The sequence below is a fragment of the Perognathus longimembris genome, chromosome 17 (assembly GCF_023159225.1).
Source record: "Perognathus longimembris pacificus isolate PPM17 chromosome 17, ASM2315922v1, whole genome shotgun sequence".
NCBI lineage: Eukaryota > Metazoa > Chordata > Mammalia > Rodentia > Heteromyidae > Perognathus > Perognathus longimembris.
The window spans coordinates 27,960,019-27,986,750 of NC_063177.1; the positions used below are offsets into that span (position 1 = coordinate 27,960,019).

Here is a 26,732-nt window from a genome sequence, read left to right on the forward strand (position 1 = left end):
CTGCCTCGGATACACGAGGCCCTAGGTTCGATTCCCCAGCACCACATATACAGAAAACGGCCAGAAGCGGCGCTGTGGCTCAAGTGGCAGAGTGCTAGCCTTGAGCGGGAAGAAGCCAGGGACAGTGCTTAGGCCCTGAGTCCAAGGCCCAGGACTGGCCAAAAAAAAGAAAAAAAAAAAGAAATGAAAAAAAACAGAAAAGAAGTATTAAAAAAAAGAATATATGCTTTTAAGCCTCAAAAGTAAGGCTGTCACGATCATGTTAGTCATCTGAAATTGGTTGGATGACCATATGGTTTATTTGCCTGTGGCAGCCCTGGCTCATGTATACTGTCCTGGTATAATTGTTAGCAGTGCTTGTTTTCACTCTCGAACAGTAGTAATGAGTTACAGCATTTAGTCTATGTATAATCAATTACAGAAAACTTACACTGAAGAAATTTTATAAATTTCGTTTGAGTCTAGAACATAAAATAGACATATAACTAAAATATTGAAAATATTATTGTTAAAGTATATAATATTCAATTATTTTCATGATTTTCCTGGGATTAGGGATGTAGCTCAGTGGCAGGGTCCTTGCCTAGCATGCACAAGGCCCAGGCTTTGATACTTATCAAAAAGATGAAAAAAGAAAAAAAGATTCCCCCACCCCCTACCCAGGGAATCAAAATAAATTACATGAATGAACTGAGAAATACTAAGGAAACCCATGTGTCAGAACAATTTTAAATATTCTGAAGCCACTCAAGAACTCAAAAGTTAATTTATTCAAGTTGGGTTAACATCATTCAAAGAAAAATACCCATCAGTGTAGAATTCTACAATGGATCATATCATATATCATACTTCAAAAATGTAGAAATACATTTCTAGGTGCCAGTGGCCCACACCTATAATCCTAGCTGCTTAAAAGGCTGAGATACAGAGGATCAAAGATCCTAACCAGCCCAGGCAGAAAAGTCTGCTAGATTCCACCTCCAAAATATCCAGCAAAAAGCTAAATTGGAGCCCGGAAATGTGGCTCTGTGGTAGAGTGCTTGCCTAGCATGCATGAAGCCCTGGGTTCAATTCTTTATTACCACATAAACAGAAAAGGCCGGAAGTGGCACTGTGGCTCAAGTGGTAGAGTGCTAACATTGAGCAAAAGAAACCAGGCTGAGTTCAAGCCCGGGGACTGGCAAAAGAGAGAGAGAGAGAGAGAGAGAGAGAGAGAGAGAGAGAGAGAGAGAGAGAGAGAGAGAGAGAGAGCGCAATAGGAATATGAAGAAGATATTTTATTCCTAGGACTTCTAGGTAATTGGCAAAGAAAATGACTATTCTGAATAGTAAATTCAGTAAGCCATGTGAGCTCAGCTATCACATTTGGAAAAGGTATCTACTTGACTTCCACTGAACATTAGTGAAAATGTCATTGTACAATTCTGCTTTAGAACACCTTTTTCAGAGAAGCATAATCCTTAAGTATTTTCCCATTCACTTTATATAATCCTTATTCATGCATAGTTTGTTTTTTAATAAGTACTTTAATATTAAAAATACAAACGGGGCTGGGAATATGGCCTAGTGGCAAGAGTGCTTGCCTCACATACATGAAGCCCTGGGTTTGATTCAGCACCACATATATAGAAAACGGCAGAAGTGGCGCTGTGGCTCAAGTGGTAGAGTGCTAGCCTTGAGCAAAAAGAAGCCAGGGACAGTGCTCAGGCCCTGAGTCCAAGGCCCAGGACTGGCAAAGAAAAAAAAAATACAAACTTGTCCACACCGAATATTATGTCCTCCATATATTTGACTACTTTGACATTAGTTTTGGGGTTACGGTTCTTCTTCCGGTTCTCGTAACCGTTTGCGGGAATTCGATGAAACTTTTGTTTGGGATAAACTTTCAATGGTAACAGCATCTCTAAATCCTTGAGGCTGCAAGATGAACAAAAGTACAAATAAACTTTAAGAATATTTAGAGATTGATTTTCCATATATTTAAAAAAGTAATTAGTTTGTTCTTTTGATAGAATTTGCCAACTGTTGTAAATAGAGTATAAACCTCATGGATAGTCCAAGACAGGAACTATTTATACATACTTATTTGCAAACATACATATAACACTGCATTACACAAATGTTCTCTAAGTTTCTGATGTCCGTAATCACTGTTACTTGAGGAGCAGAAATTGGGAGAACTCCAGGTTAAGGCCAGCAACTCAAAAGTGAAGCCCCAACTCAACAAAATAAGCAGGTATATGCTTGTCATTCTAGTTACAAAGGAGACTGTAAATAGTATGAATGCAGTCTGAGGCAGGCCCTGAGCAAAATAATAATCTTTTAAAAAATAATCTTTTTAAACAGGGCGTAAGATATCACAAGAAATGTACACACTGCCCTACTATGTAACTGTACCCTTTTTGTACAACACCTTGTCAAAAAAAATTGTGTTCAGTTAATAAATAAATTAAATTAAAAAAAATAATCTTTTTTAAATTTGCCAGTCCTGGGGCTTGAACTTAGGGCCTGGGCACTGTCCCTGAGCTTCTTTTGCTCAAGGCTAGCACTCTACCACTTGAGCCACAGCGCCACTTCCAGTCTTTTCTGTTTATGTGGTACTGAGGAATCGAACCCGGGGCTGCATGCATGTAGACAAGTACTCTACCACTAAGCCACTTTCCCAGCTCCTTAAAAAAAAAAATCTTAAAAAAAAAGGGGGTGGGGGCTGGGAATATGGCCTAGTGGTACGGTGCTTGACTCATGTACATGGAGCCCTGGGTTCAATTCCTTAGTACCATATAAACAGGAAAAGCCCAAAGTGGCTCTGTGGCTCAGGTGGTAGAATGTTAGCCTTAAGCAAAAGAACTTCAGGGACAGTGCCCAGGCCCTGAGTTCAAGCCCCACAACTGACTGACTGGATGAACAAATAAATAAATACATAAATAAAATTTCAGTTCAATTGTAACAATATTCTGTATGTACTAAATTTAGGGGATTTTCTAAGCACTAAAAGTGGTTCTCAAATATGCTTGCTGCATACAGAAGTTAACAGAAGCAATTTGTAATTTTTTTTTCAGCTAATTACTGCCTATCAACACCAAAATCCCATTCTAATAAAATTATACTGACTGTAATTTGAAACAGTGCTGTGGATTCCTTCTGGCATGGGGATTTGTACAACGTTGCCAACCTGCTTAAAGAAAAAGGGAAAGAATAAATATATATAAACATCTAACTTTAATTAGCTCAGATGATTGATTTTATCATTAAAACAGATCATTTTACCACAATTCTATTGTATAGAGAAATCAAGAAATGTAAAAAATATATAGAAATCATAAAATTTAAAAAGTACTTTCCTTGTAGGGCATGGTAGTAGGTGCCTATAGTTCTAGCTGCTTGGGTAGCTGAGGCTAGATTGCCTGACCCCAAGAGTTCAAGACCAGCCAGGACAACATGGTAAAACCCTGTCTCTTTAAAAAAAAAAAAAGAGAGAGAGAGAGAGAGACCAAGCACCAGTGGCTCACATTTTGCAATCCTAGTTGATCTGAAAATCAAGGTTCAAAGACAGCTGGGTCTGAACATATGCAAGAGGATTTGTCTTATAAGAAGAGTCTTATCTTCAGTTAACCAGCAAAAAGTTGAAAGTGGAGATGTGGTTCAAGTGGTACAGTGCCAACTTTGGGTAGAAAAGCTAAGAGAGGCTGTAACGTCCTGAGTTTAATCCCCGTACCAGCACACAAGAAAATCTTCTCTTCAAGCAATACATATAGATTGATAATATATAGATGTAATTATTACATACACCAGGGTTGTAAATATACATAAAATTTTGAACAAAGAATCCAATGACTGATTCAAGTACATTATTTATGGATGAAATACTTATGATACCTGGAGGCATGGCTCAAGTGGTAGAAGATCCATCTAACACTCCATAGGCCCTAAATTCAATCTCCAATACCACCAAGATAATAATAAAAGACATTACTAAATATCAAAGGTAGAAGAAACTATTTAATTGAATAGGAAGTTAATGCATGAAATAAAGGTTGTACTATATGATCCTGTATGTATTACTATGTATATATACATCTTATTCCATTTAATATTTATTTTATTTAATGTTATATTTATTATATTTTAATTATTTTATTAATATGTATCTAAAATCAGGAAGTTAAAGCAAAGTGTGGTGGCACACACCTGTAAGTCCATCACTTGAGAGACTTAACTATGGAAGGAAGATTGTGAGTTCAAGGCCAGTCTAAGCTACATAGTGAGTTTGAGGCCAGACTGGTATATATAGCAAGACTTTATCTTTGAAAGAAAGGTAACAGGTGTGGAGCAGGCTTGTGGTCTAACATAATAAGTTAGAGATAAAGGGAAGATAAGCAGAAGGCTTCATTAGATTGATAGAGAAAAACAACAGTTATGTAACCTTGTTTGGCCTTGAACTTGTAGTCTCCCTGCCTCAATTTTCCAAGCATTTGGATAACAGGCATCTACCATGCCTGCTCCACAACTGTTAGCTTTCTTTGGAGATATGGTCTTGATATATGGCCCAAAGTTGTCTCAAACTTGTCTCCAGGCCACCTGGGTGGCCTGGACTGAACTTGAACTCACAATCTTACTTCCTTAGCCTCCCAAGTGATGGCATTACAAATGTGTGCCACCACACTTTGCCCCTGAACTTCTTGATTTTACTTGTCTAACAGTTTCTCTCTCTATATATGTATATGTGCACATATGTCTCCATGTCACTAAATAGGTTCTACTTGATTTATTTCCCATGTGCTCCTTCTGAGTTTTTGAACAAAAGTTAATGTAAATTGGTTCGTGTCAACAAGAATGTTAATTGAAGACTGGGAACATGGTTCACATAGCAGTGTATCTGCCTAGCAAGTACAAAGGTTTGAGTTCAAATCTCAATAATGCCTAAATAAAATATAAAAGCACAGTGAGTTATTTTTTAAAAAATTAATCCTAAAGACAAAATTTGAAGGCTGGGAATATGGCCTAGTGGCAAGAGTGCTTGCCTCCTACACATGAAGCTCTCGGTTCGATTCCCCAGCACCACATATATGGAAAACGGCCAGAAGGGGCACTGTGGCTCAGGTGGCAGAGTGCTAGCCTTGAGCGGGAAGAGGCCAGGGACAGTGCTCAGGCCCTGAGTCCAAGGCCCAGGACTAACCAAAAAAAAAAAAAAATTGAAGGCTGGGAACTGGAGACTCATACTTGTAATCTTAGATACTCAGAAAATTGAGATCTGAGGATTGCAGTTCAAAGCCAGACCAGGCAGGAAAGTGCATTCAATTCTTTACTCTTGCCACTAAGCCATATTCCCAGCCCTCAATTCTTATCTACAATACACAGGGAGATTAAAAAAAAAAAAAAAAAAAAAGCTGGAAGTGAAGATCAAGTGACAGAGTGCCAGCCTTGACCAAAAATGCTAAGGGACAGCACCAAGGTCCTGAGTTCAAGACACACATGCACACACACACGCACACATGCACATGGACTAGTCTTTGAAGTTTCCAGTCTGAAAAATCTCAAATTTCTAGGTAAAATAAAATTTTTATATCATGTCTACATCTCAGGAGATATAAATGAGTAATTAAACCAAAGAATCACTTGGCTCATGGCCCCTGCTGAGATGAAGCTTAGCATATGGCTGAACTACATAGTTTGGGTCAGAAAGAAACAAGACAGAAGCACAATTTGTGCTCTAAAGCTGAGCACACATATGAAACATTGTGAGGGGGTGTGATGTATTACTCCACTCTACCACACCAGATCTTCTTGGCAAAGAATAGTATAGTTCTGAACAATCTTGGCCTCATATTATCATGAATATGCAAATTACAGGAAAACCCACATAATATAAGGACACAGACACAAGCATTTCTTTTAAGAACTTTTGGAAGGTTATTCCATTATTATTCAAAAGTTAAATCAGATGTTTTTGGTAAAGAATGGAGTTTGGTGCAAGATAACAGATCTAAAGTCAGTTATCCATATAAATGTGGCTATTAAATGATTTTCAGTTCTTTGGCTCCTCCAGAATAAATTCCCATTTCTATCCTTTCAAAGTAAATTAGATTTTAAAAAGCATGTATGATTTTATATTATTTTGGAGATGGAAGGTACCTCAGCAGTTGAGCACGTACTTGACATGCCTTACAAAGCCTTCAGTTCAATCATCAGCATCCATAAACAAAAATGCCGAGTGCTGGTGGCTCACATATATAATGCTAGTATTCAGAAGGCCAACATGAGAGAATTGCCAATAAAAGCCAGCCAGGACAGGAAAGTTTGTGGGACTCTTATCTCCAATTAACCACAAAAAGCTAGAAGTGGAGCTGTGGTTCAAGTGGTAGAGCACAGATAAACTCAGCGACAGCACCTAGATCCTGAGTTCAAGCCTCAGAACTGGACAATAAAAAAACCCTCTCAAAAAATAAAATTAAATTAAATTAAAAAACCCTCTCAACTCCCACAAAACAATTTCATGTAACTTTAATGACTTAAAGGTACCTAGTTTCAAACAAAAAGAGCACAACTACATTAATTCTTAATTAATAAATGAGATCAACTTGTTTTATTATAAAGTATGCACATTACTTATCATATATCCACAGGAGGAAAATGATTTTACTAAAAAAAGAGAACAAGAATAATACTTCTTATTTACCAGCAATTATTGCAATCCTGTACCTTCTAGAAACAGTTATTATCAAAGAAAAGGAATAGACTCTCATAAAGTCAGCTATAAAAGGAGGATAATACTACCTATCTTCATAGCTATTTGATTTTTGTTTTGTTTTTGTTGCCAGTCCTGGTGCTTGAACTCAGCGCCTGAGCACTGTCCCTGGCTTCTTTTTGCTTAAGGCTAGAACTCTGCCACTTGAGCCACAGCGCCACTTGTGGCTTTTTCTATACATGTGGTACTAAGGGATCGAACCCAGGGCTTCATGTATATGAGGTGAGCACTTTACCACTAAGCCATATTCCCAGCTCTTCATAGCTATTTGAAAAATAAAGCAAAACAACAAGTACATATACTCTCTGCACAATAAAGGACAGTTATAAAATACTGAATTAACAGCATCTGTTATGCTAGGCTAAGCTTTCTAGGCCTTGGTTTTCTTACTTTTAATAATAAAAAGGTGGAGTTGTTAATGTGGCTTAGTGGTAGAGTGCTTGACTATCATGCATGAGCCCTGGGTATAATTCCTTGGTACCACATATACAAAAAAATAACATAAATCTTAAAAAATATTAATAAAAGGTATAAATTATTCAAACAGTTATTGAAAAGATTAATTGAAATGTATGAAGTTCCTAGTGAAATACTTAGTACTTATAGGAATGGAATTATGTGCCTGTAACCACAGCTCTTAGGAGACAGAAGGAGGAAAATAGTAAGCTCCAGGCCCTTCTAGGTCACATAAGAAAACCCTGTCTCTTGCTTGCATAAGTAAGCAATATCATATTAGAAGAGATACAGGAAAGAATTTGTTTGCTTTTAGTTTTTATGTTGAATTGGTGCTTGAACTGGACCATGTACTCTTGCTTGGCCTTTTCTCCTCACAGCTGGCACTCTATCACTTGAGCCATATCTTCCTTCTGGCTTTTTGTTGGTTAATCAGAGATAAGAGTTTCATGAACTTTTTCTTCCTGGGCTAGCTGCAAACCACAATCCTCAGATCTTGGCTTCCTGAGTAGGTAGGATTCAGGTGTAAGCTACCAGCACCCAGCAGAAAAATTCTGTAAAAGAGATTTCCCTAAAATCTATCTATATTCAATGTCAGTGTTCAACACCATTCTCCACTTTCTTACGAAGAATCTACAAAATGTTGAATTTATACAATGGTTAACTCTCGGGGCTGGGAATTTGGCCTAGTGGTACAGTACTCGCCTTGTATACATGAAGCCCTAGGTTCGATTCCTCAGCACCACATGTATAGAAAAAGCCGGAAGTGGTGCTGTGGCTCAAGTGGTAGAGTGCCAGCCTTAAGCAAAAAGAAGCCAGGGACAGTGCTCAGGCTCTGAGTTCAAGCCCCAGGACTGGCACAAACAAACAAAGAACAAAAAAATGGTTAACTCTTTTAGAAGCATGAGGCAAGTATCTTTAATGCAAGCCACTCAGGTACAGATAAGGAGAATCACAGTTCAAAACCAACCCGGCAAAAAGTTGTTACAGATGCATACCACCACAAACAAACTAAACATAGTAACACACACTTGCAATTCCAGCTATTTGATAGGCACACTGATGGGAGGATTGAGATTCAAGACCAGTTCAGGGGGAAAAAAAAGTAACAACAACAACAAAAAAGGGGCTGGGAATATAGCCTAGTGGCAAGAGTGCTTGCTTCTTATACATGAAGCCCTGGGTTCGATTCCCCAGCACCACATATATGGAAAACGGCCAGAAGTGGCGCTGTGGCTCAAGTGGCCGAGTGCTAGCCTTGAGCAAAAAGAAGCCACGGACAGTGCACAGGCCCTGAGTCCAAGCCCAGGACTGGCCAAAAAACAACAACAACAACCAAAAAAAAAAAAAAACACACCAGAGGGCTGGTGATGTGGCCTAGTGGCAAGAGTGCCTGCTTCATATACATGAGGCCCTGGGTTCGATTCCCCAGTACCACATATACAGAAAATGGCCAGAAGGGGCGCTGTGGCTCAGGTGGCAGAGTGCTAGCCTTGAGCAGGAAGAAGCCAGGGACAGTGCTCAGGCCCTGAGTCCAAGGCCCAGGACTGGCCAAAAAAAAAAAACAACAACACACCAGAGCCCCTATTTGAAAAGCAACATAAGGCAAAAAGGGATGGAGGCTTAACTACCAAATGTGAGATCCTGAGCTCAAATCCTAGTACAAACAAATACAAATAAGCAAACAAAAAGCATGATTTCTGATTTGATGGGTGTATAATCATGCTGAATTTTAGGATCTTACAAAGAAGGAAAAAATTATTTCTGGGGGCTGGGGATATGGCCTAGTGGCAAGAGCGCTTGCCTCGTATACTTGAAGCCCTGGGTTCGATTCCCCAGCACCACATATACAGAAAATGGCCAGAAGTGGCGCTGTGACCCAAGTGGCAGAGTGCTAGCCTTGAGCAAAAAGAAGCCAGGGACAGTGCTCAGGCCCTGAGTCCAAGGCCCAGGACTGGCAAAAAAAAAAAAAAAGAAAAAAAAAATATATATATATTTCTGATACGTTTATTAAAAGATGTATTTTGCTGGGAAAGGTGGCTTGCTCATGTAATCCTAGCTACTCAGGAGGCTAAAATGAGGAGGATTATGGTTTGAGAACTGTCCAAGCTAAAAGTTTGCAAGATCCATCTCTGGTCTAAAAAGCTAGTATAGTTAGGCACTTGTGGCTCACTTCTGTAATTCTAGCTACTCAGAAGGCTGAAATCTAAGGATTGCAGTATAAAGCTAACCAAGGCAAAAAAGTAAGTCCATGACACTTATCTCCAATTAACCACCAAAAGGCTTTTTCTGTTTATGTGGTGCTGAGGAATTGAACCCAGGGCTTCCTATATGCTAGGCAAGCACTCTACCACTAGGCCACATTCCCAGCCCGGAAATGCCATTTTTAAAGAAGAGACAGCCAGAAACTGGTGGCTCATGCTTGTAATCCTAGCTACTCTAGAGGCTGAAATCTGAGGACCATGGTTCAAAGCCAGCCCAGACAAAAAAGGCTATGAGACTCTTATCTTCAATAAACTACCCAGAAAAGGCCAGAAAAGGTGCTGTGGCTCAAGTGGCAGAGTGCTAGCCTGGAGCAAAAGTAGATTAGGGACAGCATCCAGGCCCTGAGTTCAAAGCCCCAGAACTGACACAAAAGAAAGAAGAGAAAAAGAGAAAAACAAAGAGAAAGAGGGGAGGGAGGGAGGGAGGGATGGAAGGAAGGAAGGGAGGGAAGGAGAGAAGGAGGGAGGGAGGGAGGGAAGGAAGGAGGGAGGGAGGGAAGAAGGAAGGGAGGGAAGGAGGGAGGGAGGGAGGAAAGAAGGAAGGAAGGGAGGGAAGGAGGGAGGAAGAGACACATAAACTATATGAACCATTTTGAAAAGTATATAGAGAAGTATAGTGGGTTTTGCTATTAGCTTAGAGTCAGTAAAATCTACCTTGGCTAGGCATGATTTTCTTCATTTTGTAGAGCAAATCAATGCAAGCAAAAAAAAAAAAAAAAGTCACTGAGCAGGCCCAGTATGTATTTAGGTAACCCTTTTTGTTGTTTTTGTCTATATATGCTTCAGTTTCCTCCTTTATTAGTGCATTTCCATACCAAGTTCTCTAGGTTATGTCAATTAATAACAAAGCAGAAAGACTGGCATAAATGTGACATTTTTTGAAATGCAGAATAAAAGGCTTCATAGCTTTCAATGGCCTATTTTAAAGCAAAGGAAAGCTGGTTCATTCACTTGCTCAGCAGCTTTAAAAACAAACACAAAGGTTTCATGCTGCCATGGTTTTATTTTAAAGAACAATACTTGTGAAAGGCAGGTAAAGTACATGGGTAATAAAAGCAGGACAGGAAAATGGAAAAAAATTTTAAAGACATGATTTCATACAAGAACTGTATCAAGCAACTAAGAAAAACCATCCTATTTCCACATAAATTGGTCCTAAAGCTAACCTCAAAAGTTCCCTTTTGTCCTGATTTTATTCTTCCAATCTCTTTTAGGAACACAGAGTACCACCTCCTTCTGCATGGTTAATAAATGATTTAAAAGAGTGTTAGAAGGTGGCAATTCCTTAGCCACCTACTTGTTTCAGGTGCATGTACCCCATCATTTAAATATTCTAAAGAATTTCCTATGTCTCTAAATGGGCAATATAACAGCGTGTTTCTATGTTTGCTCTAACTGATTTCAAAGAAGGCCACAAAAGTATTAGTTCATGGGTCACTATAATCTCATCCTAGAGATCACCTCAAGAAAGTACTGTTTGTAATAATACTAATACTCAAAATAATTAACTTGTTTCTATACTGACCTTTGCTTTTGATCCCAATGAAAAATTAGCCTTATTGTAGCAGCGTGTCCCCAGCTTTCCCCTGAAAGAAAAGAACATAACTGTTGGGATGTCTAACTAAGTTATAAATTCCTTAGAATGCCTCTAACAAATAAAAATCCTACTTTACTAAATTTAACATAATAAAAACATACTTGATTTAAAAAACCCTGGTACATGAGTAATATTCTAAGATATATTTTATTATACTATAGTTTGTACTTAAATAGTCACTCTTCCTCTTAACTATAGACTGTGAGGGTCTGATGGCAAGAATTATCTTTCGAAAGCTATATAACAGGTACCAAACATGATAGCTGCCTGATATTAGACATTCATTGACTATGAAATAAGTGAAAAAATTAGTCAGTATCTCAGGGCACTGTGCTTGAAACTAAGGTATATTAGTGAACAAAACAAATACTCTCTGTTTTCATAGAGCTTATAGTACTCATCTCAAGCATCAAATGCAAACACAGAAAAATTGTGATAAACTAAAACTATTTATCTCATATTTTACCCACCTAATGCAGGAACCAGCAAGGCCTGGTTTTTATCAATCTTTGTTGTCATTTGATTAGTTAAAACTACCTATAAAAGCAAAATGTGAGCAAGTTAGGTGCTAAAAATTATCATGTAATAAGACTATGATTCTAAAATTCTGAATACATTAACTGTTAAAAGAAAATATATTACCGGGCTGTGGTGGCTCATGCCTATAATCCTAGTTATTCAGGAGAATGAGATCTGGGGATAGTTATTCAAAGCCAGCCCAAGGGCTGGGGATATGGCCTAGTGGCAAGAGCCGCTTGCCTTGTATACTTGAAGCCCTGGGTTCCATTCCCCAGCACCACATATACAGAAAATGGCCAGAAGTGGCGCTGTCACTCAAATGGCAGAGTGCTAGCCTTGAGCAAAAAGAAGCCAGGGACAGTGCTCAGGCCCTGAGTCCAAGGCCCAGGACTGGCAAAAACAAAACAAAACAAAACACAAAGGAGTGGATCTGGGGCTGGGGATATGGCCTAGTGGCAAGAGCGCTTGCCTTGTATACGTGAAGTACTCAGTTCAATTCCCCAGCACCACATATACAGAAAATGGCCAGAAGTGGCGCTGCGGCTCAAGTGGCAGAGTGCTAGCCTTAAGCAAAAAGAAGCCAGGGACAGTGCTCAGGCCCTGAGTCCAAGGCCCAGGACTGGCAAAAAAAAAAAAAAAAAAAAAGAATTAGTTATCTGGAAACTTAATTCCATTGACCATGACATTTGAAGAAAAATAAACAAATTCTTATTGTAATACTAAAAGAAAAAAATAGACCAAATAATATGTAAAGATCTAAAGAGCAAAAGAGTTCATAACTAGTAGCACAGGAAAACTTTTTAGCACTTTTAAATTCAAATTTTGTGTAAGCCAAAAAAAAAATTAGTTGTACTAAATAAACATTAAATGCTAATAAATACATGCCAGAAGTTACATTATATACATTTTACTTTCACTATTATCTAATCCTCACAACTACTCTATGCATTAGGTACTGTTATGATTGAAGTTTTTTTCATAGAAAATCAGAAGTTAGACTGAGTTGGAGTTCTTTACTGTGATTGTCTTTACTATGACTGCCTCTCTAGACAACTTTATTCAATAAATATTAATCCTAGCTAGGTGCCAGTGGCTCACACCTGTAATCTTAGCTACTCAGGAGTCTGAGATCTGAGGATCATGGTTCAAAACTAGCCCAGGCAGGAAAGTCCATGAGACTCTTATCTCCAATAAACTACCAGAAAACAGGAAGTGGCACTGTGGTTCAAGTGGTAGTGCACTAGCCGTGAGTAGTGCCCAAGCCCAGAGATCAAGCCCCACAACCAACAAAATAAATAAATAAATAAATAAATGCAAGAAATACAAATCTTTGCTATGTGGTGGTGGCTCACACTTGAAATACTAGCTATTTAGAAGCTTGAGATCTGAGGAACACAGTTTGAAGCAAGCTGGAACAAAAAAGTCTGTGACGTTTATCTCCAATTAATGAGCAAACAGCCAGAAGTAGAGCTGTGCCTCAAATAGCAGAGTATCAGCTTTGAGCAAAAAAGTTAAGGGACAGGGCCTAGACTCTCAATTCAAGACCCAGTACCAGCACAAAAGAGAGAGAGAGAAGAGAGAGAGGAGAGAGGACAGAGAGAGAGAGAAGAGATAGAGGAGGGAGAGAGGAGAGAGGAGAGAGAGAGAGAGAAGAGAGAGGAGAGAGAGGGGAGAGAGAGAGCGAGAGAGAGAGAGAGAGAATGCGAGCGAGAGAGCTGGGAATATGGCTTAGTGGTAAGAGTGCTTGCCTCATATACATGAAGCCCTGGGTTTGATTTCTCAGCACCACATATATAGAAAACAGCCAGAAGTGGTGCTGTGGCTCAAGTGGCAGAGTGCTAGCCTTGAGCAAAAAGAAGCCAGGGACAGTGCTCAGGCCCTGAGTTCAAGGCCCTGGACTGGCCAAAAAAGAAAAAAGTTAGACGTGAAGCTGTCGTGATAGATTACCAACCTTGAACAAAAAAGCTAAGGTACAGTGCTCAGGCCTTGAATTCACACCCCAGTACTGGAACCAAAAATAAATAAGTAAATGAGTAGATAAATAAATAGGTAAGTAAACCAACTAATAAAAAATAAAGGGAAGACAGGCATGCTGACACAAGCCTATTATGCTAACTCTTGGGAGGCTGAGGAGTATAGATAGTCTGAGGCCAGCTTGGCCTACATAGTAAAACTGTGTCTGAAAACAAAAGGAAAAAAAAAACAAAACAACAGAGAGAGAGAAGGGGAAGTAGTTTAGTGGTACAGAACTTGCCTAGCATAAGTGACTGGTAGGCATACTAGGTATGTCAGTACGTTTGTAATGTTTTGATTCTTTCAGATCTTTGTTTCATACATATAAATATCAATGTTTATATACTTAATGATATATCAATGTGTATATTTTTATCAAAATGAGATTACACTAAAGCAACTTCAATTTTGTGTGTGTGTGTGTGTGTGTGTGTGTGTGAGTCCTGGGGCTTGAACTGAGGGCCTAGCCACTGTCCCTGAGCTTATTTTGCTCAAGGCTAGTACTCTACTTCTTGAGCCACAGTGCCACCTCCAGCTTTTTCTGTTTATGTGGTACTGAGGAATCGAATGCAGGACTTCATGCATGCTAGGCAAGCACTATACCACTGAGCCACATTCCCAGTCTCAATTATTTATTTATTTTTGGCAGTAACAAGGTTTAAAGTCAGGGCCCTGTGCTTGTTAGGCAAGGGCTCTACCATTTGAACTATTCCCTATACCCAACTTCAATTCTTTTTTGGCCAGTCCTGGGCCTTGGACTCAGGGCCTGAGCACCATCCCTGCCTTCTTCCCGCTCAAGGCTAGCACTCGGCCACTTGAGCCACAGCGCCACTTCTGGCCATTTTCCATATATGTGGTGCTGGGGAATCGAACCAAGAGCTTCATGTGTAGGAGGCAAGCACTCTTGCCGCTAGGCCATATTCCCAGCCCCCCAACTTCAATTCTTTAAACATATAATCATATGTCTAGATATATTTTGTTCCATATTACATTAAGCATTTACAACACTACAGCATTTTATATTATTGTTTCTATTACTTATTTAATCAGAAAAGATGAAGCTGTTAAATAAAAAAACTTAGACCTGGGGGCATGTAGCACAGCAGTTTTCTTAGCATGCATGAAGATCCAGTGGGAATTTTTTTGTTGTTTTTGCTGGTCCTGGAGTTGAACTCACGGCCTGGGTGCTGTCCCTGAGATTCTTTTTCTACCACTTAAGCCACAGTGCCACTTCCAGCTTTTTTTCATGAACTTTTCTACCCAGACTGGCTTTGAACAGTGATCCTCAAATCTCAAGCCTCCTGAGTAGCTATGATTACAGGCATAAGCCACCGATGCCCAGCTTTGAAGATCCAGTTTTAATACTCCAACACTACACCAAAATAAGAGCACTTCAAACATTAGGCAACCAAGAAACTAGGCAATTGTGTAGTCTTGGGTGCCCTCTACTGGAAGATCTAAACAGAAACTGACAACAGGTTAATGATGCTAAATTCCAATACTAAGAAATAATTCAAACACAGAGCACTGTATTTTGGCTTTGGTAAAAAGAATATGGTTTTAAAAGATCTGAAAAATCAAAGAAATCTTACAGATGAAGCTGTTTACCTACTTTTGGTCTGTTACAGGCATATAAACCTAATAAAGGTTTATAGAAACCAAACCAAACCAAAATTATCTTCAAAACTACATGTCTGGGCTGGGAATATGGCCTAGTGGTAGAGTACTTGCCTCTTATACAGGAAGCCCTAGGTTTGATTCCTCAGCACCACATATATAGAAATAGCCAGAGGTGGCACTGTGGTTCAAGAAGTAGAGTGCTAGTCTTGAGCAAAAAGAAGCCAGGGACAGTGCTTAGGCCCTGAGACCATGCCCCAGGACTGGCAAAAAAAACCCAAAAAACAAAAATCTACATGTCTTGTTTCCATTTAGTCATGCAAAATCTACTTTATAAATTCCAATCTTAACTTTATTATAAAACTCTCTTAACTAGGTACTAGTGGCTCATGCCTACAAGCCTAAGCTACTTGGGAAGCTCATGCCTAGAAACCTAAGTTACTAGGGATTTAGGCTTCGGGCAAGCTTGGGCAAAAAGTTTATGAGACCTTTCTCAACACATAGCTGGGTGCAGTGGCACACACCTGTCATTCCACACTACCTCGAAGGCTAAAATTAGAAAAATGGCATTGCCACGCCTGCCCAGGAAGAAAAATACTTGAGATTCAGTCTGCATAAAGGGAAGCTTGAAGTGGTACATGCATCTCATCCTATCCATCAGGGGAAGGCTTGAACTTGGTGGACTACCATTCAAGACACTTAACCTAAGTAGGAAGGATGATCCTATCCTAAAAATAACTAGTGAAAAACAAGGCTAGAAGCATGCTAAGTAGTATCATACCAGTTTAGCAAGCTTAAGGACCGGAGTTCAAACCCCAGTACCACCAAAACTCAGCAGGGGCCCAGTGACTTAAGTCTGCTAGCTACTCAAGAGGCTGTGACCTACCTTTTTTCCCCCTGTTTGTTTGATTGTTTGTTTTGTTTCTCTTGCATTCCTCCCTGTGGTTGTACCCCCGCTATCACTGTATCTCATCTGAGTACCCCGATACTGTTTATACGGGTATTAGAACTAGGGAAGGGAAAGGGAGCATCAAATTCAAGAGACAAGGGATAAAAAGACAAACCATTCCAAAAGCAATACTTACAAAACCATTTGGTGTAAACCAACTGTACAACTTATAGGGGGGAGAGGGGAAGGAGGAGGGGGGGAATGAGGGAGTAGGTAAAAAGTTGAACAAGAGGGCTGGGGATATAGCCTAGTGGCAAGAGTGCCTGCCTCGGATACACGAGGCCCTAGGTTCGATTCCCCAGCACCACATATACAGAAAACGGCCAGAAGCGGCACTGTGGCTCAAGTGGCAGAGTGCTAGCCTTGAGCGGGAAGAAGCCAGGGACAGTGCTCAGGCCCTGAGTCCAAGGCCCAGGACTGGCCAAAAAAAAAAAAAGTTGAACAAGAAATGTACTCATTGCCTTATGTATGAATCTGTAACCCCTCTGTATTACACTTTGACAATAAAGAAAAAAAAAGAGGCTGTGACCTAACAGATCATAGTTCAAGGCTAACCTGGACACAAAAGTTTGGTAGTCTCCATTCCCTAAATAACCAGCAAATAGCAGGTATGAGGATTTAAGTTCAAACCTGAGTATTGTAAAATCAGACAAATAAATAAACCAAAAACTCTCTGACCAGTAATACTTACAGCTAATCTGTGATTATTTGCAAGGCTGATCATTTGCTGTGCCAGGCCATTTAGTAATCGAGTACGAAGGGATAGATCATCAAAATCATGACGAAAAGGAAAAGCAATACCATCTACTATCACTAAACGAACCTAACACAGAAGAGACAATGATATTAGTTTTGGTGTTAAATATATAATGGCATCCAAAAAGCATATCCTACTAAAGAAATAAAATCCAGGACTTTATTTCCAAAGGCTTTATTTTGGAAAGTTATAAATCTACTCATGTAATAATTTCTACAAAATATAAAATATAATAAACACTTTTGACAATTTACTAACTTGAAAAAGGTAACTCTTTACAAGACAATATGTTGTAAACTAACTGTACAACTGGAGGGGTGGGATTGGGGAGGAGGGAAGGTGGGAGAAAAGTGAGGGAGGGGGCTGGGGATATAGCCTAGTGGCAAGAGTGCCTGCCTCAGATACACGAGGCCCTAGGTTCGATTCCCCAGCACCACATATACAGAAAACGGCCAGAAGCTGCGCTGTGGCTCAAGTGGCAGAGTGCTAGCCTTGAGCAGGAAGAAGCCAGGGACAGTGCTCAGGCCCTGAGTCCAAGGCCCAGGACTGGCCAAAAAAAAAAAAAAAAAAAAAAAAGTGAGGGAGGAGGTAACAAGTTTGACAAGAAATGTATTCATTACCTTATCTGTGTAACTAACCTCTCTGTACATCACCTTGAAATGATCTTCCTGCCTCTGCCTCCAGAGTGCTGAATTTACAAACATCATCCAATATAACCAATTCACACACAGTTTTTAACCGAGTATTTTAAACTGATAATGAGTGTATTTAAATTTTTGGTGAAGGCTAGGGATGTAGCTAGTGGAAGAGTGCTTGCCTTGCATGTATAATTCTCATCACTGAAAAAAGTTCTTTATAACTATCAGAACTATAAAGAAATAAAACTAGGGCTGGGGATATGGCCTACTGGCAAGAGTGCTTGCCTCGTATACATGAGGCCCTGGGTTCAATTCCCCAGCACCACATATACAGAAAATGGTCAGAGGTGGCGCTGTGGCTCAAGTGGCTGAGTGCTAGCCTTGAGCAAAAAGAAGCCAGGGACAGTGCTCAGGCCCTGTCCAGCCCCCAAGACTGGCCTAAATAAATAAATAAACAAACAAATAAAACCAAACATGAGTGGCTCACATCCAAAGATATACCTACTCAGGAGGCTGAGATTTGAAGAGCATAGTTTGAAACTAGTCCAAGAAGACAAATCTGAGAGTTTTTTGTTTTTTTTTTTTTGGCCAGTCCTGGGCCTTGGACTCAGATCCTGAGCACTGTCCCTGGCTTCTTTTTGCTCAAGGCTAGCACTCTGCCACTTGAACCACAGCACCACTTCTGGCCATTTTCTATTTATGTATTGCTGGGGAATTGAACCCAGGGCTTCATGTATACAATGCAAGCACTCTTGCCACTAGGCCATATTCCCAGCCCCCTGAGAGATTCTTATCTCCAATTAACTAGTAAAAAGCCAGAAGTGGTGGTATGGTAGAGTGCTAGCCATGAGTAAAAAAGCCAAGAAAAGCTCAAGGCCTTAAGTTCAGGCCCAAGAACAAAAATAAAGATAAATAAAAATAAATAAATTCAGTGGAGTTATGGCTCAAGTGGTACCACCACCAAAAATAATGGGGCCAAGAGACCATGGACTGAAACATCTGTTATTCAAAATAAATCCTTACCATTTTTTTTCTTCCTTTGTGACAGGTTCTTACTATATAGCCCAAGCTGCCTTGAGCTCACTGTAGCCCAAACTGGCTTCAGACGTTAAATTCTCCTATCTCAGACTCCTAAGTGCTAGGATAACAGGCATGTATCACTATGAGCTGCCCTCTTTCCTCCTTTAAGTTGATTTCTCTCAAGTATTTTGTCACAGAGAGCTAACACACAGGGTTTTGGGGTTTTTTTGTGGTTTTTTTTTTGTGGCCAGTCCTGGGCCTTGGACTCAGGGCCTGAGCACTGTCCTTGGCTTCTTTTTGCTCAAGGCTAGCACTTTGCCACTTGAGCCACAGCGCCACTTCTGGCCTTTTCTATATATATGGTGCTGAGGAATCAAACCCAGGGCTTCATGTATACGAGGCAAGCACTTTTGCCAGTAGGCCATATTCCCAGCTCTACACACAGGGTTTTTTGTTGTTGTTGTTGTTTTGTCAGTCCTGGGCCTTGGACTCAGGGCCTGAGCACTGTCCCTGGCTTCTTTTTGCTCAAGGCTAGCACTCTGCCACTTGAGCCACAGCGCCACTTCTGGCCTTTTCTATATATATGGTGCTGAGGAATCAAACCCAGGGCTTCATGTATATGAGGCAAGCACTCTTGCCACCAGGCCACATTCCCAGCCCACACACAGGTTTTATATAGTTGCAAAGCATGGACTATGAATGCAAATCCCAGTACCACAGGTAAAAAAACCACCAGAGCTCACACACATCCTTCCTGTTCCCAAACCATGTGAGAACACAGTGACAAGATGAAACATATAAACCAAATGAGCTATTGCCAGAAACCAAATTAGCTTGAACCTTGAGGTTGAATTTTTAGCATAACTATTTAAAAAAATTAATTTTCCTGTTGTTTAGGATGCATAGTCTAAACATAGTGGCTCATGGCTTTAATCCCAGCCATGACAGTAGGTATAGATAGGAGGATTGTGATCCAAGGCTAGCTCTGGGGGAAAAAAACCCACAAAAACTTATCTAAAATATAACTACAGTAAGAGCTGGAGGAGTGGCTCAACTGGCAGACTATCTGCCTTGCAAGTATAAGGCCCTGAGTACAAACCCCAGTTCTGCTTAAAAAAATAAAACAAAAAAACTCAAAACTTTATTACTTAAAATTTCAAAAGACAAGCTGGGTACCGGTGGCTGATGCCTGTAATCCTAGCTATTCAGAAGGCTGAGATCTGAGGATCGAAGTTTGAAGCCAGCCAGGGCAGTCCCCATGAGACTCTTATCGCCAATTAACCACTCAAAAACCAGAAGTGGTGCTGTAGCTCAAGTGGCAGAGCACTACAAAGAGACTCAGGGACAAAGCCTAGGACCTGAGTTCAAGTCCTACAGCCAACAGAAAAAACAAAAAAATTCAAAAAATACAGATATACATATATACATGTATATATGTGTGAAATTTAAATAGTATGTATGTAATATAGGCAAAACAAATAAAAATTGCAGGGCAGGAAAGGAAGACATTTTCTGAATTGGCTTTTAATTGTATGTTACTATACTATTTACTTGTCCTTTTAATGCTTATCAAAAGTCTCCAAAGATATTTGGTTATTTCTCAGTAGTTTGACCCATACCTTTGGGTGATCTGAAAGGAAATCTGGAAGGAGATAAACTTGTGCCAGTAGCTGTATGTAATCATGACACCGGAAATAATAAATATGGGAAAGAATATTTTCAAGAGTAAAATCTTCCAAAGCTTTTTGATGCTCTGAAACAAATAGCAAAAAAAGCTTAATAGTTTTACTTGTTTTGATATGTTGATAACTATAGAAAATATTTCTTAATAGTAATACTATACTCTGTATAACAACCTGCTTACTTTCAAAGATGCTAAACATATAGCCAAATTACTACAAACTAGTATTTCATATTTCTTACTCTTTTTATGGGTGTTTGTGTGTGCCAGTCCTGGGGCTTGAACTCAGTGCCTGAGTATTGTCCCTGTGCTTTTGTGCTGAAGGATAGCACTCTACCAGTTAAGCCACAGCGCCACTTCTGGTTTTTTCTAAGTAGCTTATTAGGGATAAGAGTCACAGACTTTCCTGCCTGGGCTGGCTTCAAATCATGATCCTCAGATCTTAGTCTTCTGAGTATCTAGGATTACAGGCCTGAGCCTCTGGTGCCCAGCTACCTTTGGCTTTTTGAAAACTCATTGTGAAAAATCCCTACCAAATGCATTGAACAACATTCACTTATTTCAAGGTGTTCACCAATTTACACGTGGCAAGTTGGAAGATGATAGTTTGAAGTCATGCACTGAAATACATGTATAGATTTTGCCCCAAAGCTACTGCAGTTAGAGAATACTCTAAATGAGGAAGAAAAGGCTAATTCAGACTGTAATATGTGTTTATAACTTAGGTATGAGAATTTTATACTAATATACTATTACATCATGAAACTTCGTTTGAAATAGTCTCTTGCTGAGGTCTGTGAGATGCAAATTATGTCATACAGAAAAGAAAAAAAGAGGATCATTTGTTAACCTACCTTCTCCCATGTGTGCTCCTGCAGTAAGTTGAAGGTGCTGAATGCAGGCAGTGGCAAGATCTACCTCTCTATCAACCATAAAGCTTCCTTCTGTATCAATAAATATTGCTTCACCTGCTACTCCTCCAAAACATTCTGGTATCTGCACATCTACTGCCAACTGCATACTGCAGAGAAATAAGTTGAATGTCTAAATCATTATCATGATCTTCTAAGGCAGTGTTTTCAAACGCCAGATAATGACCAGTTAGAGACTGGAAGTTTATGAGCACACACACACACACACGCACGCACGATGGCTGATTCTCCATAAGTCCAGATAAATGAAAACAAATGATACTGGGCACTGGTGGCTCATGTCTGCAATCCTAGCTACTCAGTAGGCTGTGATCTGAGTATCATAATTTGAAGCCAGCCTGGATAGGAAAGTTTACCTGATGCTTATGTGCAATTAACCACCAAAAAGCCAGCAGCTCAGGAATAGTGCTCAGGCCCAAGTTCAAGTCCCAGGACCAGCACATACACATAAAAAGTTTGGTTGCTGGTTACTCACATCTGTAATCCCAGCTACTCTGGAGGCTGAGATCTAGAGGATTTTGGTTCAAAGCTAGCCAGGGTAGATAAGTCTAGGAGGCCCCATCACCAAAATAACTGGTAAAATGCTAGGGATGGCTCAAGTGGTAGAGTACCAGCCAAGGAAGCAAGAATAGCATGTATGAGATCCAAAGTTCATATCCTAATACCACTAGAATTGGGGAGGGGGTAGCAAGAGAGAAAGAGAGAGAATAATTAACTGCATTACTGGGAAGGTGTACCTACAAAAACTAGATTAAGGGGCTGGGGATATGGCCTAGTGGCAAGAGTGCTTGCCTCTTATACATGAAGCCCTGGGTTCGATTCCCCAGCACCATATATACAGAAAACGGCCAGAAGTGGCACTGTGGCTCAAGTGGTAGAGTGCTAGCCTTGAGCAAAAAGAAGCCAGGGACAGTGCTCAGGCCCTGAGTTCAAGGCCCAGGACTGGCAAGAACAAACAAAAAAACTAGATTAAGGACTCTTCAGTGGTTTTTTAGGCTGCTGGGAATGAAATTCATTATCATATATAAATCTAATTTCACAGAGTTGGCACTCATAAATCCTCATAAGTGAATTAGTAAAGTAAAAGAGTACTTATTTGCCCTTTGACTGTAATGTTATAAAAGAAACATTTTATATCAAAATAATTTTATCAATTTATCAGGATGGGGTACCAGGATAATAAATTGCTTTTTTTCAGTAGAGATGCTGGTCCTGGGCCTTGAACTCAAGGCCTTGAGTTTACTTAGTTGGTCTATTCAAGGTTGACTTTGATGCTGTACCACTTAAGCCATGTCTAATTAAAGATAGTTTCTCAAATTTTTGTGCCTGACTTGGATTTGAATCAAAATCCTCTATATCTCAACCTCGGCCACTGGTGCCTAGACTTGTAAATTGATTTTTTTAATTTGTTTTGTTTTTGTTGCCAGTCCTGGTGCGTGGACTCAGGGCCTGAGCACTGTCCCTGGCTTCTTTTTGCTCAAGGCTAGCACTCTGCCACTTGAGCCACAGCGCCCCTTCTGGCCGTTTTCCATATATGTGGTGCTGAGGAATCGAACCCAGGGCTTCATGTATACAAGGCAAGCACTCTTGCCACTAGGCCATATTCCCAGCCCATAAATTGATTTTTTTGTTTGATACATATGCACAAATAAAATTCAGTATCTGGCTAGGGATATGCCGGGAATTGATTTTTTGTTTGATACATATGCACAAATAAAATTCAGTATCTGGCTAGGGATATGGTCTAGTGGCAAGAGTGCTTGCCTTGTATACATGAAGCCCTGGGTTCGATTCCTCAGCACCACATATATGGAAAACAGCCAGAAGTGGCGCTGTGGCTCAAGTGGCAGAGTGCTAGCCTTGAGCAAAAAGAAGCCAGGGATAGTGCACAGGCCCTGAGTCCAAGGCCCAGGACTGGCAAAAAAAAAAAAAAAAAAAAAAAATCAGTATCATGGGGCTGGGAATATGGCCTAGTGACAAGAGTGCTTGCCTCATACACATGAAGCCCTGGGTTCATCTCCCCAGCACTACATATATGGAAAATGGACAGAAGTGGTGCTGTGGCTCAAGTGACAGAGTGCTAACCTTGAGCAAAAAGAAGCCAGGGATAGTGCTCAGGCCCAGAGGCAAGCTCCAGGGACCGCCATAAAAACAAAATAAAACAAAACAAAATTCAGTATCATTTCCGGGTACTGGTGGCTCATGCCAGTAATCCTAGCTACACCAGAGGCTGAAATCTGAAGATGGCAGTTCAAAGCCAGCCTAGGCAGGAAAGTCCATTAGACTCTTATCTCCAATTAACCACCAGAAAATCAGAAGTGGTGCTATGGCTTTAAGTGGTAGAGTGACAGCCTTGAGCAGAAAAGCTCAGGGACAGTGCCCAGGCCCTGAGTTCAAGCCAAAAAAACCCAAAAAAACAAAACAAAACAAAAACCTCAGTAGCAAATACACATTTTTTGACCTCCCGACTGTAAACACAAAGCACAATATTCTATTGGTTATGTTAAATGTTATTAAGCCCACTCTCCTGAAGGATAACATGCTATAATCCTAGCTAGCTACTCAGGAGGCTAAGATCTGAAAATTGAGGTTTGAAGCCAGATAGGCAGACAGGTGAGGGCAGACAAATCCTTAAGACATGTATCTCCAAGTAATTAGCAAAAAGCTGGAAGTGAAATTATGAGTCAATACCTATGAGCAGAAAAAGCCAAGTGAGAGCATGAGGTCTGGAGTTCAAGCCCCAGTATGTGCCATGTGCACATTCATAGACATATACAAAGAAGAGGATCATATTTTACCATAATTGTGTCTTTCCAACACCTGGAACACCACAAATCTCTGTTGTTTTCATTAAGGGCACGCCACCCCCAAGAACATTATCTAGTGCTGAACAGAAGGTAATTATAAAGCCCTGAGTATGCTCTTGCTCAAGAAGTTCCAGTGCTGTGCACTTCTTGCCAGACTCAGATGTGCCAGCACATCTTGATTTATTTGTGAGACATTCTCTTCTTATAATTTGAAGGGTTTCTAAGGCTTCCTCTTTTGATATCCCAATTTCTGTAAGTAAAATGAGAAAAAAAAAGATTTTCAAGATGCAATTTACTTATAAACTGTTATGTTCAATGGTAGCTCCTTTGTACAACTATTTAAAGATAATGAAGGGCTGGGGATATAGCCTAGTGGCAAGAGTGCCTGCCTCGGATACACGAGGCCCTAGGTTCAATTCCCCAGCACCACATATACAGAAAACGGCCAGAAGCGGCACTGTGGCTCAAGTGGCAGAGTGCTAGCCTTGAGCGGGAAGAAGCCAGGGACAGTGCTCAGGCCCTGAGTCCAAGGCCCAGGACTGGCCAAAAATAAATAAATAAATAAATAAAGATAATGAAAATGTCAAAGAAAAAATGATGATAGAGATTTGAAAGTCTAACATGGTAACAGGTTGTCTTCATTAATTTTAACTTTCAGATAACAAGAGTGATGCTAAAGGCTGGGAATGTAGCTCCATGATAAAGCATTTATTTAGCATGCATGTGGTCCTGGGTTCAATCCCCAATGTTGGAAAAAAGTGAAATGTACTAAAATTTCATTCCATCTTCCTCAGTAAATAGCACAGGTCTAGGCATGTCATCAGTGAGTGACCAGTTTCATTTCTGTGGTTCAGAATATAATGGTTGCCACTCATATAACCTGCCAGAGTTCTGGAAAATGAGATTTGGGTTTTTCCGTAAATTTCAAATGAGAAGGGAGAGGGTTTTTTTTTTCTTTCTACTGCTTTCTCCTGGTCTATAGGAATAATGTATTCCCTTTCTCACGTAAGTGTCTCTAGTCTTACTTGAAGTCTTTAATTATGTAACTGAATCCCCATCTATTTGGATTCTGTAAGCAGTGAAAACTGAATAGCCTATGTGGTCTTCACTGCTAGCGCCACTATTTCCTTTTCAAGAAGTTATTTAACCTCAAGATGCCAGATAGAGTGAGTTGCAGCTCAAGACAAAGAGTGCCAAGCATGAAAAAAACCTGGGCTGGAAATGTGACTTAATGGTAGACTGCTTGCCTAGCACGCATGAAGCTCTGAGTTCGATTCCTTTTTACCACATAAACAGAAGAAGCCAGACATGGTGTGTGGTTCACATGGTACGTGCTGGCCTTGAGCAAAAAGAAGCTCAGGGACAGTGCCCAAGCCCTCAGTTCAAGCCCTAGGACTGGTAAAAAAAAAAAAAAAAAAAAGGCCAATTAGAACGCCAAGCCCCAGTACCTGCACCCCGACCCCAAGAAAAATGAGACAGGGTGAAGGCGTGGCTCAGCTGTAAGGACACCAAAAGAAGGAGGGGAAGGGGGAGGAGGCGGGAGGAGGAGGGGAGGGAAAGGGGAGGGGGAGGACCTGTAAACCTAGCTACTCAGGAGGCTGAGATCTGATGGTTGCGGTTCAAAGCCAGCCCAGGCAGAACTAAGTCCTCCTTCCCCCTCCAACACTCATCAAAAGGACAGGAACTGACACTGTGGCTCAAAGTGGTAGAGCACTAGCCTTGAGCAAAAGATCTTGGAGACAATAACTTTAAAAAAAAAAAAAGTAAATGTACTCACTGCCTTACGTTTGTAACTGTAACCCCTCACTCAGGACATCACTTGACGATAAAGTTAAATTAAAAAGGAAGCAGGACTCTAGGAGCATAACCGAGGTAATCTCTAAGCAGGCAGTGGCACAGAGAAAGCAACTAGTCCAAAGTTCTTACCACCGCCGAACTCCAAACCATCCAACCAGCTTTTAAGTGGAGTCAAGTGGCTGTTTTGCATTGCAAATGCGGGGAGGAGGAAAGCAGCATTTTCAGGCCGGCGGCGGCCCCGAGGGCGGCCCGGGTGCCTCAGCCGGCCACCGGGAGGAATTTACCTTTGCTCAGGTCGGAGGGCTTCACCTCTAGGAGCTCCTCGGCTGTCTGGAAACCGGCAGAAACCAGCTTCACACGCACGGCCGGAGACAGCGGGAAGCTCACTAAATCCCGCTGCATTTCAAAGCCCGCGCCTCAGCTAAGCGCGGATGCGCAGAACCAGAGCGGCACAACCACGCACACCCGGCGCCGCGCCACGCCGTGTGACGTCAGACGTACAGGCGAAGGGGCGGGGCACGCCGCCTGGTGGCACGAGGCCTTCAGATTCCGCTGCACGTGTGAACCGCGTAGTTTTCACGCACGGGCGTCAGTGCCTTTGGAAGTCATACAACTCGCTTTCAACATTTATTCACCTTAGCGGAGCTGTGGCTCAAAGTGGTAGAGCACTAGCCTTGAACAAAAGAGCTCAAGGACAGTGCCCAGGCCCTGAGTTCAAGCCTCACAACCCCCAAAAAAGACTCGCCAAAACATACATTTAAATGGGTGTGGATCTTGTATTTCTTATGTGTAAATTGAAAGTAATTAAAGATTTCCCCATTAAAAAATAGTACACTCTGACAGGATAAAGATAGGTGGAGACTCTTAAGATGGAGAGCTGAGCCCAGTGGGCCCAGAGGCCACATTTCCACACCTCTGTCCTGGCTTGTGGGGTGGAAGGATC

The 26,732-nt window shown here is 40.7% G+C and overlaps 1 protein-coding gene across 1 annotated transcript; it reads right to left on the bottom strand.

Annotated features, from left to right (window-relative positions):
- Positions 1 to 1,269: 1,269 nt before the first annotated feature.
- Rad51c (RAD51 paralog C) lies at positions 1,270 to 26,257 on the bottom strand. The gene is made up of 10 exons (XM_048366534.1): positions 26,074 to 26,257; positions 23,984 to 24,242; positions 21,108 to 21,274; positions 20,192 to 20,325; positions 16,849 to 16,980; positions 11,530 to 11,596; positions 10,988 to 11,048; positions 3,112 to 3,172; positions 1,748 to 1,917; positions 1,270 to 1,538 (listed from the first exon to the last, which is right to left on the bottom strand). Exons 1-9 carry the CDS (start codon positions 26,189 to 26,191, stop codon positions 1,816 to 1,818), a joined length of 1,101 nt encoding a protein of 366 aa, XP_048222491.1. The 5' UTR covers positions 26,192 to 26,257; the 3' UTR covers positions 1,270 to 1,538; positions 1,748 to 1,815.
- Between the last annotated feature and the right edge of the window lie 475 nt (positions 26,258 to 26,732).

Bases quoted from the DNA above. Each gene is read 5' to 3' on its own strand.
- Rad51c (XM_048366534.1), bottom strand. From the start codon at position 26,191: ATGCAGCGGGATTTAGTGAGCTTCCCGCTGTCTCCGGCCGTGCGTGTG. The intron at 20,326-21,107 runs GTAGGTTAACAA...TATTTGTTTCAG, and splicing joins AGGAGCACACATGGGAGAAG to AGCATCAAAAAGCTTTGGAA. The intron at 11,049-11,529 runs GTGGGTAAAATA...CTTTTCTTTCAG, and splicing joins CTTGCTGGTTCCTGCATTAG to GGGAAAGCTGGGGACACGCT.